This window comes from Mauremys reevesii, linkage group 22 (genome assembly GCF_016161935.1).
Source record: "Mauremys reevesii isolate NIE-2019 linkage group 22, ASM1616193v1, whole genome shotgun sequence".
Classification (NCBI taxonomy): Eukaryota; Metazoa; Chordata; order Testudines; family Geoemydidae; genus Mauremys; species Mauremys reevesii.
Genome location: NC_052644.1, coordinates 5,256,440 through 5,268,664, shown reverse-complemented (window position 1 = coordinate 5,268,664; position 12,225 = coordinate 5,256,440). Strand labels below are relative to the sequence as shown.

The following is a 12,225-nucleotide window of genomic DNA, read 5'->3' as shown; positions in this document are numbered from 1 at the left end:
GGGTGTGGCTATCACTCATCCTACCTACCAGGGGACGGTGCAAGCACCTGATTGGCTGGCTCCCAGAGCGCCTGGGTTACCTACTAAGAGAGGGGTCGCGTGATTCAGCACGGAGCTGCTGGTTCTGGGAAAAGCCCCAGTGGGTCCTTTTCTCTCCCTTTGCAAGATGACCCTAGTGCATCCTGCCCCCAATAATCCCCCTCAGTGCACATCCCCTAATCTTCTCCAATGCAACTCCTCCCCAATCGTCCTTAACTTTACTCCCCCATGTGACCCCAATGCACCTACACTAGCCCGCTTCCCAATACACCTTCTCCCCTAGTGCACCCCTCAGTGCATCCTCACTAACCTCACCTCAATGCAACCCCATCCCCTCCACCAATAACACCCTCAATGCATCCTGTGCAACCCCCATCCCCTCCCCAATGGTCCTTCAACTCCTCCATGTCAACCCAATTGACCCCCTCTAGCCCCCTCCCCAATTCACCCTCTCCCCAGAAATAACCCCCAGTGCACCCCCACTAACCTCACCTCCAATGCAACCCCATCCCCTCCACCAATAAGCCCCCCACCAATGCACCCGTGCAACACCATCCTCCCCAACGGTCATTCAACACCCCCACCTCACAGCTGAACCCAATGCTCCCCCATGAACCCGCTCCCCTAATGCACCCCCTCCCCAATGCACTCCCAATAACCTGCTCCCCCAATACCCCTCCTCCCCAGTGCTCTCTGCCCACTCCACCACTTACCCCTCCCCAGTGCACCCTGTGCAACTCCCAGCCCCTTCCGCAATGCACTCTCTGCCCTGCTAATCAATCCCACCCCAATGCTCTCTGATCACTCCCATGCACCCCTCCCCATGCACCATGTGCAACCCCCCCATCCCATCCACAATGTACCCCCCCACTAATCCCCTCCCCAGTCCTCTCTGTCCACCCCATTTTCACCTCCCCTGGCACACTCTGCCACCCCCCTCATCCAGGCCCAATGCATTCTGCACACTCCTCCACCTCCTCCCCAATGCACCCCTTTCAACCTCTCCCCAATGCATCCTGTGCACCCCCATTTAGCCCCTCCCCAATGCACACTGCCCCCCATTTATGGCTTCCTCCCCCAAGGCAGTCTCCTCAATCCCTCTGTTCCATAATGCTCGCCCTCCTCCCCCACCCCTGCCGGTCTCTGCCATGCTCCCATTGCAGCCTCCCACCATTCACCCCTCCTCCCAATACTTCCTATCCCCTGCTGTCCCTGATACCCCCCAAATACCTGCAGCGCCCCTCTAGGTCCCCCCATATCCCGGCAAATCTCCCAGGGCCCACTATTCCTGCTGCTTCCAACAAGAGCCCCTACCAAACCCACAACATGCCTGCCCCCCCGCTCCACTTATGCGGCACACCCTCCCACATCTCACCCCCACACACACACACAGAGCCCCACTGGAGGCACAAGCCTTATCCCGGAGCAGCGTCTACCATCCTCGTTCAAACTGTGAATTCCGGCACGTGGGTCACAGCCGGCTTCCGACTGTGGAGTGAAATGCGTCTGTGCAGAGGAGAGGGCTGCTTTGCCTGCCGGGCCAGGCTGGACTCCACGCAACCGGGCTGGGGAGGACGGGGACATGGAAGAGCCCATTGCAAGAACAGCGATTCACAGAGTGTAGAACTAAGACCAGAAGAGACCACACTAATCATAGTCACAGCTTCATCTAGAGAGCCATGGATGCAGAGATAATTTCGTCTGGCCCCCCGGAGAGCACAGGCCCGAGAACGGCCCTGAATGAATTCGAGAGCTTAATAAAACATCCCATTTTGAGTTAAAAATTGCCAGGGCTGGAGAATCCACCAACACCCTGGGGAAATGGCTCCAATTGTGAATTATTTGCACCGTTGAAAATTTACCCCTTTATTTCCAGTCTGAATTTGTCCCGCTTCAATTCCTAGCCACTGGATCGTGTTAGACCTTCCCTGCTAGATTGAGGAGCCCAGGATTAAATATTTGTCTCCTGCCAGACTGGGATCAAGCCACCTTCTCTTTGGCGGAGGATAATGATGGTGAAAATGGCCATGCTAAAACAGGCCGGGGAGCAGGGATGGTGGGAAAAAGGGGAGAGCAGAGTGGCTGGGAGTGTGGGGTCAGGAAGGCTGCCCCGTCCCCAGGCTGCAGCTGCCAGAGCCAGTGCAGACGGGAAGGGGCCAGGGAGATTTAACCAGCTCCAATAGGATTAGGGCCTGGGGCGGGAGATTAACAGGATCGGTGTCCGCAGGTCGAGCCGGGATCAAAACACTGCCCTGCCCCCCAGTTAACTTCTAAGGGGATTTAGTGCTGGGGAAGGGTGCCGGCATCACAGCCCCAAGCCCCCCAACCATGGCCTGCCCCACCAGTGACCCTGGCCAGCTCCCCCAGGCCAGTCACCCCAGCACTAGCAAAGGAGAAAGGGTTTGGGCTCATGCATCTGTAGAAGAAGCCGATACCCCCCTCTGGGGGCCAGAATGCGTCATGACAGCACAGACACATGGGGAAAAGGCCTCATTGATCCGGCACTTTTAATAAACTCCTGCCTGTCTTTAAGGCAGGCAGGCAGGGCTGGAAATGGAACCCAGGAGTCCTGACTCCCAGGCCCTCCCACCCCCTGCTGCTCTATCCGCTAGACCCCACTCCCCTCCCCAAGCTGGGGTGAACAGAACCCAGGAGTCCTGACTCCCAGCCTCCCTGCTCTATCCATTAGACCCCACTCCCTTCCCAGAGCTGGGGATAGAAGCCAGAAGTCCTGGCTCCCAGCCCCCACTCCTCCCCCCCCAACCACTAGACCCCACTCCCCTCCCAGAAACTTTCCAGACTAAGAACAGCAGAATCCAACTTGTCCATGCTGGTGCGAGTCACGCACGAGGGGGTTGCACAAGTACACCTAGACCCAGGGCTAACAGGCTAGTAGGCGCCATGCCACTAGAGGGGGGCGCTCTGTTAGGGTCAGTGCGTGTTGGATGTTAGCATGGTGTAGGCATGTCCCAGACCTGTTGATAAGTCAGGGAATTTTCAATGAGACTTTTCCCATCCAAAAGAGTCGATTCATTGAAAAACAAAACTGTTTACAGGGCCGGGTCGATTCTGGGGAATTTCTTGACTTGAAAAATAAAAAGGTGAAAAAAAGTTTAGAAATTGTCAAAATGTCCCATCTTGCTGTCGTCTGAATGGCACATTGCAGTTTCCTGGCTTGAAAGGCTTCTTCCGGTAGCACCTGAGGCTAATTGCCATTTCAACCGAAATGAAGAAAGTTAAAAAACGAAATGTTTCCAGCCACCTGAACCCCAACCAGCGTTGGCAGTTCGGTTCGCGAATGTTTTCGAGATTTGGACTCTTATCTCCCTTCGAGATGGGGAAATTTCCCCAAATCTTGACTATTTTCCTGGGACGGGAAAACCATGTCCCCAGTTCCTAGGCCATCGGGTGAGGGGGTGGCGTGGCTGGGAGTACATTCACATTGGAGCTGGGAGGAGCAGACATATTCATGTTAGCTCTGCTTGAGTTAGGGCCCGTTGGTGCTCCTGTAGCTCACGTCAATAACAACCCAGGTGGCACCGACACCACCTGAAACCGATTTCATCGCCAGGCAAACCCTGTGGCTCCCCACGCTTCCATCCCCTTGCGTCCCCGTGGAGCCAAATCTCTGCTGCGTCTTGGAACTGACCGAGTTTGCTCATGGATCTGACGTGTGTGTGGTGGGGGGCGGAATCTACTAGTGGGTCCCATGGGTGAGTAGAAAGCACAAGGCTCAGGATCCTGGTCCTTATTCATTAGCCGGGCACTCACCCTGCAGTTTGTACGGCCCAGAGTGCCGCTAGCACCATCTCAGCGCCGGCATGCGCGGCCGAGTAGTCCCAGGGCCCACTGTAAAGACGCCTGGATTTTCAGTTGTCCGAGGGGACAAAAGTCGTCAGCCTGGTCCGGGAACCGAGTCTGAAAAGCTGGCAACAAACAGGCAGATCCGGGGTGGATCGTTTAAGTTAAAAGACGTGTGGCTAAGGAGGCTAAGGGGCCCCTGGGAATGTCAGGGGTCGGCATGGCAACGGGCTGAAAGCGCCTAGAAATGGGAGGAAATGTCTGAAGTCACCAGGATGCGTGTCAGTTGGCTGGTGAGATTTGCCAGCCTGGCATAGAGTGCGTTTATATCACAGCTGCCAGCCCCACCCCGTCCTGGGCACCACTGGGCCTTTCTCAGCCTGATCCCAACAGGCGTCCTGAACAGACCTGGCCAGAGAGAGGGCCCCGGAGGATGTTGCCATTTTGCGGATGATGGTTGTCTGCCCTGCCGCGGCTCCAGTTGGGAGACTGCCCCAGACCCTCCCTCCTCCTCCTCTGGTCAGTTTCTTCCCATTTGGTGCCAACATTCTCCTTAGCTTCGCTAGCTCTTCTCCCTTCCCGGGGACACCCCCACCCCACCCCCACAATCGGATCCCCCTGCAGCCTGGGGTTTAGACGAAACAAGCCCCGCTCCGTCAGACTCCTCTGATGAGATCAGCACTTTGATCCATGATGATCTAGCAGCCTTTCTCCGCACCTGCTCCAGTGTGAATTCATCTTTCTCCAGCTGCTTCAGCCAAACCCGGCACACCGGGGGCGGGAGACTTGCTCTCTGCTGCGCCCCCCCCCCCCATGTGTCAGTTTTCTTGCCCTCTTTCCTCCTCCCTCCTTTTGCCAGCTGTGTAATCAGCATCCGGCTCCGCCACCCAATGCAACTCCAGCTTTTGCAAGCCTGCGACCAAAGAGGCCGCTGAAAGCAGGGCCCTAACCCGCCCCAACACTGCTACAAATTTACCAGGTCTCGGAGTGGCTGATCGGCCTGTGGGCTGAGCCTGTGTTTCTCCAGCAATGAGGCTGCAGGAGAGAGACGGCACCAGCCACGGATGCAGCGTTTCCTATCTTGGTTGTTCTTTTTCCTCCCTGTTCATGTGTGTTTGTCTTAAAGGAGGCAGAATCAGACTCCACCGGTGGCTTCAGACCATCAGAAATCCCTTGTATTTCCGGTCCCCGAAAAAAGAACAGTTCATCCCACTTTTCATGCTACTTAGACTGTCAGACAGGAGCTATTACCTATAACAACCTTTTATTGCTAAAGGCACTGACACCTCGTTAAAAGAGAAGTCTCCTTCAGGACTTGGACTGTTTTCCCTTCTCTTTCAGGGTCCTTGTAAGAAAAGGTTTAAAAGATGTTCATCGGTGGTTACTGCAGTGAAAGTCACCTGCAAAACTTGATGGACCGCACTTTAGTGTTGGGACAGTGAACGAGGGCTTGTTAACAGTTTCTCTCTTCCTGAGTGGAGACGCCCTCTTCTCAACACCATGGACCCCTCGATTTAAGTCCTCGGTGAGATGGCCTCCGTCCCAGGCAGAGAGGATCCCCCAGCCTCGCTGTTAGGGAATCATATCCTGCTTTACCCGCTCTGTCTTCATCGCCCTTCATTGCTCCCCCCTAAATAATCCTTCACCCTCTTTGGAGCATCTCCTGTCCTGCATCCCGCTCTCTGCAGAGTTCTCAGATTTAGCTCCCTCCAAGCCCCACGCAGCGCCTGGGATCCCAGCGACAGAGAGCGACTGCTCGGCTGCTGAGCACAAGCTCCGAGGCACGGCTGTCCCCTTCCCACAATGCCCCCGTCTCTGCAGCCTCATTGGCAAGCCATCTAGTCCACCCCCTCAGCCATTGCTGGGCCCCAGACCCCTCCCCTCCAGCCTTTGGCATCCGCCCATGGCTCCAGCTGCGTCTCTTGGTGCCGTTGGGCATGGTGCTGCCGGCTTTCTCCCATGGGCGAGGCCAACGTTCCTAAGCACATAGCTCCCCCCTTCTGGTGCCACTGGGCATCCCCGCTCCAGTCTCCCTCGGTCGGTGCCGTGCCAGCCCCGGTCACAAGGCCAGAGAGGTGACGGTGCCGGGCGGCGGGGCGCGCACCACGTAGCCGAACACCTTCCGTAGGTCGCCTTTGATGCTGTCACTCACCAGGGCGTAGAGGACGGGGTCCAGGGCGCTGTTGAGGCTGGACAGGGCCAGGGCCAGGGAGAAGGGCAGGTGGAGCCGCTGCTCGAAGGAGCAGAGGGAGCAGCCGTCTAGCACCGCGGAGGCCACCGTCCGCACCAGCAGCAGCAGGTGGTAGGGGGCGAAGCAGAGCAGGAAGATGCCGATGACGCCCAGCGAGAGCCGCTTCACCTTGGCCTTCTGCCAGCCCAGCAGGGTGCTGCTGGCCCGCACCCCCTGGAAGATCTTGAGGTAGGAGACCGCCAGGACCAGCAAGGGCAGCGCGAAGCCGGCGGCCACCCGGAAGTAGTTGAACCGGGCCACGCCGGGCTGCAGCGGGTAGCTGTCGTAGCAGGAGGCGTTGGCCGGCTCCGGGGAGCGCAGGGCGATGCCCACGTGGAAGGTGAAAACCAGCACGGCCACCAGGGCGCTGGCGACGGCGGCCGAGCGGCGGCTCCGCAGGCCCAGGGAGCGGAGCGGGTGGGCCACGGCCAGGTAGCGCTCCAGGGAGATGAGGCAGAGGAGCAGGACGCTGACGTACATGTTGGAGTAGAAGACGAAGCCGGCGGCGTGGCAGGCCAGGCTGCTCAGGGTCCACCGGTGCCCGCGCCACACGTACAGCATCCACAGCGGCAGGGTGAACAGGTAGAGCACGTCAGAGGCGGCCAGGCCCAGCAGGTAGACGGCCAGCACGTTGCCCAGCCGCACCTGCTGCAGGATGGGCCACAGGGTCAGCGCGTTGGTGGCCAGGCCGAGCAGGAAGACGAGACCGTAGAGAGAAACCACCAGCTCCTGGCCAACCTGGAAATCCACCCCGCAGCGCGAGGCGTTGGACGGGCAGGGGGCGCTGGCGTTCAGCATGGTGCTGGGGGCGGCGCTGCAAAGAGAGAGTGGGTCTTAATAGCAGTGGGGTACCTCCACCCCCAGCCCCCCATCAATGGTGTCTTCAGAGCACACGTGCCGTCTACACACGGAGCAGGGCTCGTCCCCGCCAGCAGGGGGCAGAACACACACACGGAGCAGGGCTTTGTCCCTGCCAGCAGGGGGCAGAACACACACACGGAGCAGGGCTTTGTCCCTGCCAGCAGGGGGCAGTGCGCACACACACGGAGCAGGGCTCTTCCCTGCCACCAGGGGGCAGCACACACACACACACACACACGGAGCAGGGCTTGTCCCCGCCAGCAGGGGGCAGCGCACACACACACACACACACACACAGAGCAGGGCTCATCCCTGCCAGCAGGGGGCAGCACACACACACACACACACACCCCGCTAGCAGGGGGCAGCACACAGACACACACACACAGAGCAGGGCTCATCCTGCCAGCAGGGGGCAGCACACACACACACACACACCGCTAGCAGGGGGCAGCACACACACACGCACACACACACACACACACACGCCAGCAGGGGCAGCACACACACACCCACACACACACAGAGCAGGGCTCATCCTGCCAGCAGGGGGCAGCACACACACACACACACCCCGCCAGCAGGGGGCAGCACACACACACACACACACGGAACAGGGCTTGTCCACGCCAGCAGGGGTCAGCGCGCGCGCGCGCACACACACACACACACACACACACACGGAGCAGGGCTTGTCCATGCCAGCAGGGGGCAGTGCGTGCGTATACACACACACACACACACAGAACAGGGCTCGTCCCTGCCAGCAGGGGGCAGAACACACACACACACACACACACACACACACACACACACGCTGACTGGCTGTCCTTTCCCACTTGCTTCACCTCCTGGGGGGGGGGAGCAGCCAATCAGAGCTGCAGAAGACTAGCAGAGGAGGCTCCCCCCCCTCCCCGCACAAAGCCTACAGGATTTTTTTGGGTAAGGGAGGGAGGAGAGGAGTCTCTGGGTGGCCCGGCTCCCTGCTCCCCTCCCCCTGCCATCTCTGCAGTAAGGTGGCCCTGCTGGAGCTGCCCCTCCCCTCAGGCCCGGGGCGGGGAAGAGCCTCCACGGTTGTAGAAGGAGCAGAGGTGTGACGGGCTAGGGGGCAGAACTGACATGGGTCTGGGGGCAAGGGGCAAATTGGAGCTGGGGGGCAGAACTGAGATGGGCTGGGGCAGAAATAAGGGCTGGGAACAGAAAATTCACTGATGTGGGGCAGGTGGGTACAGAAGCGACATGAGGCTGGGCTGGGGAATAGGCCGATGTGGGGCTGAGACCCAGCAGCCATGTCAGGACTTGGGGGCAAGGGGCACATGTGGGGCTGGGAGGCAGAGCATTGCTGGGTTTGGGGAGGGGCTGTGCGCTCCCGATCTGTGCACTTTGGTCTCTGTTGCGGTGTAGCGCGAGGTCCTGCCAGGGGTGGCGTGTGTGTGTGTGTGCGTGTGTGTGTGTGTGTGCGCGTGCATATGCATGCGCACACGCACGTGCACTGAGTTCGCGTTCATAGAATATCAGGGTTGGAAGAGACCTCAGGAGGTATCTAGTCCAACCCCCTGCTCAAAGCAGGACCAACCCCAACTAAATCCTCCCAGCCAGGGCTTTGTCAAGCCGGGCCTTAAAAACCTCTAAGGAAGGAGAGTCCACCACCTCCCTAGGGAACCCATTCCAGTGCTTCACCACCCACCTAGTGAAATAGTGTTTCCTAATATGCAACCTAGACCTCCCCCACTGCAATTTGAGACCATCGCTCCTTGTTCTGTCACCTGCCACCACTGAGACCAGCCTAGATCCATCCTCTTTGCAACCCCCACCCCCACCCCCTTCAGGTAGTTGAAAGCAGCTCTCAAATCCCCCCTCACTCTTCTCTTCTGCAGACTAAACAATCCCAGTTCCCTCAGCCTCTCCTCATAATTCATGTGCCCCAGCCCCCTAATCATTTTTGTTGCCCTCTGCTGGACTCTCTCCAATTTTTCCACATCCTTCTTGTCGTGTGGGGCCCAAAACTGGACACAGTTCTCCAGATGAGGTCTCACCAATGTCGAATAGAGGGGAATGATCATGTCCCTCGATCTGCTGGCAATACCCCTACTTATACAGCCCAAACTGCCGTTGACCTACTTGGCAGCAAGGCCACACTGCTGACTCATATCCAGCTTCTCATGCACTGTAACCCCTAGGTCCTTTTCTGCAGCACTGCTGCCTAGTCATTCGGTCCCTAGTCTGTAGCAATGCAGGGAATTCTTCCGTCCTAAGTGCAGGACTCTGCACTTGTCCTTGTTGAACCTCATCAGATTTCTTTTGGCCCAATCCTCTGATTTGTCTAGGTCCCTCTCTATCCTACCCCTACCCTCCAGCGTAACTACCGCTCCTTGCAGTACATATGAGGGATGCACACAGCCGCGCACTGAGTCCGCATTCTTCACGGTACATGTGAGGAATCCGGCCTCACTGTCTTTTTCACACATGGTGGGGGGAACCAATGAGCGAACAGGTGAGAAAACACAAGGTCATTGTTCTCTGCTTGTACAGCACCAGGCACAATGGGGTCCTTGGCCGGACTGCAGTCCTTGGGTGCTACCGTAATACACCTAATAGCAATACGAATGTACAGCACCTACTGCCATGGTGGGGGCCTGGGCCATGACTGGGGCATCTAAGCACTACCATAATACACCTAATAGCAATATGAATGTACAGCTCCTGGTACCGTGGGGGCCTGGGCCATGACTGGGGCTCGTAGCTGCTACCATGATACACCTAATAGCAATATGAATGTACAGCTCCTGGCACCGTGGGGGCCTGGGCCATGACTGGGGCTCGTAGTTGCTACCGTGATACCCCTAATAGCAATATGAATGTACAGCTCCTGGCACCGTGGGGGCCTGGGCCACGACTGGGGCTCATAGCTGCTACCGTGATACACATATGTAACAATCTTTTTTTACAAGCTCTCCCAGGGTTTCACCCACCGGCTGCAGTGGGATGAGGCCATCGGCCGACACTGAACACAACAAAGCCTGGCCTAGGAACTCAACAGCCCACGTGCCTCTGGCACTCCCAAGGCCTCCCACTTCAGCATGCTCGTGCATGTCGCCAGCGGGCCACTGACCTGCCTCCCCCAACCCCGCACACACCCGGCTTCCAGCATCCTGGCTCTTTAAGGGTGGCTGAGGTGCGCTGTGGCGAGACCATTTCCTTTCCCACCCCACGACAGTGACGACACTACCCTGAGGCCCGGCTTCCTGCCTGGGCTGCCCGAGCACTGAACACATGCGCCAGGTGGTGAATGGTGCATGCAGCAGCCGGCCGTGCGGCTGTTGGGGAGGGAGCCCCGTCCTGCCGCACAACGAGTGGGGGAGCTCCCACAGCGGTAGCAGAACTGAGGCTGGCGCACTAGGGGGCACTGTGCTCAGTGAGGGGGCCAAGGTGGCACATGCAGCTGGCAGATTTTATGGGAGCCAGGGGGTACCTGTATGAAGCAGGGTGGTATAGTAGACAATGCACTGGCCTGGGAGCCCGGACTCCTGGGTTCTAGCCTCAGCTCTGGGAGGGGAGTGGGGTCAAGGGGATAGAGCAGGGGTGGCTGGGGAATCAGGACTCCTGGGTTCTGTTCCTGGTTCAGGGAAGGGACTAGATTTGCGGGAGGAATTGTGAATCAGGATGTCTGGGTTCTGTCCTTAGTTCTTGGAGGGAAGTGAGGTCTAGAGGTCAGAGTGGGGGAGTTGGATTCTGTTCCTGGGAAGGGAAAATGTTTGCCATGGGGGGATTATGAGTCAGACTGCCTGGGTTCTATTCCTGGCTTTGCCGCTGCCCTTAGCTAAGTCACGGCCTCACTCCGTGCCTCAGTTTCCCCATCCACAGCACAGGGGATAATGGTACCAACCTACCCTTGTACAGGGGTTGGGGATCTCTGGCAGGGTTGCATGGCTGTAGGCATTGGAGCTGCACAGGGACCTGGCTGGGTGTGAAATGTGATGTCTCTGTCACAGGGGATGACGTGTAACAGTGACGTGTGTGGGGGAGCCTGTGTACCAAGGGGTGACGCATATGCCGTGTGGGTTGTGTGTGTGCAGGGCATGTTGGCGTGTGGAAAGGGCCCTGGGAGGAGGGTGGGGTGGGCTTGGTGCCGGCTCTGGGAGAAGTTGGGGGGCAAACAGCTGGCTTGGCCCATCCAGTGCCCCCTATGTCCGTGTGAGATGGGGGACCACCTCTGTGGCCTCAAGACAGCTGGGGTTGGATGTAGCACCCCATCCCCCTGCCTCTATTTACCCTTCCCCCCACCCCCCGGTATAACTAGGGTGACCAGATAGCCCCATTTTATAGGGACAGAACTGATTTTTGGGTCTTTTTCTTATATAGGCTCCTATTCCCCCCCCCCCCGATTTTTCACACATGCTGTCTGGTCACCCTAGGTATAACACATGTGCCCTCACCTCCCACTCAGCCCCCCCGTCTCCAAAACCGCGCCCCCTGCAGTTTATTTACTTGTGGGGCCCTGGGGGAGGGGGCATCTGGCAGGGAGGGGTTTGCTGTTCACCACCCCCCTCACACTCCCTCCCCTGCTCCACCAAGCAGTCCCCCATGTCTGCCCCCCCCCCGACCCCTGCCCCTTAGGCAGCATGCACGGCTTGGGGTGGGGGCATGCCCCAGTCTTTCACTTCCCCTCCCCAGGGACTGATCTCAAGAGCAGGGGGATGGGGGGACAGGCACATACCAAGTCGCCAGGGAGGGTCTCTGGAGAGCTGAGTGGAAGCCCCCAGCCTGGGGGGACGCTGGCACCGGAGCAGCTCAGTGGCACAGATGCATCCTCAGATCTCGGCTCCTTTGCAGCCCCAAAGGCTCCCCCGCGCCCGCCCGCCCTCGCTACCCCAGCTGGCGTGTGAATGGCTGGGAGCTCTGCCCGCCCTGCTGCCATTCGCCAGCAGACACCCTTGCCCACCCCCACCCCCACCCCCGCCCCGCAGTCCCGACCTAGCGATTGCTAGGAAGCGCAGTCCGGGATTTCACACACACCAGGAAGGGGGTTTCCAAGGGCTGGCCGGGGGGTGGCCCAGCCCTGGGCCCGTCTGCCCCTGACACGTCCTCCCCTCCCCAGGGCAGGCAGAGGGCTGAGGTCCCTGGGGGGGCGACCAGGGCTGGCAGGTGCTGGGCAAGAGGGAAACGTTGCTGACGTTGCCAGAAGCAGCTCGCGGGGCTGGCTCTGCAATCACCAATGGCGCACGTGTCCCCGTTTCCATACCATGCCAGCACGGGCAGCGCGCGCACACAATGCGCTGGCCCAGCGCCAAGCA

At 58.9% G+C, this 12,225-nt stretch overlaps 1 protein-coding gene across 1 annotated transcript; it reads right to left on the bottom strand.

The window, feature by feature from the left end:
- Nucleotides 1–5,899: 5,899 nt before the first annotated feature.
- LOC120388806 (probable G-protein coupled receptor 132) lies at nt 5,900–6,868 on the bottom strand. The gene has a single exon (XM_039510890.1). It carries the CDS (start codon nt 6,866–6,868, stop codon nt 5,900–5,902), a length of 969 nt encoding a protein of 322 aa, XP_039366824.1.
- Between the last annotated feature and the right edge of the window lie 5,357 nt (nt 6,869–12,225).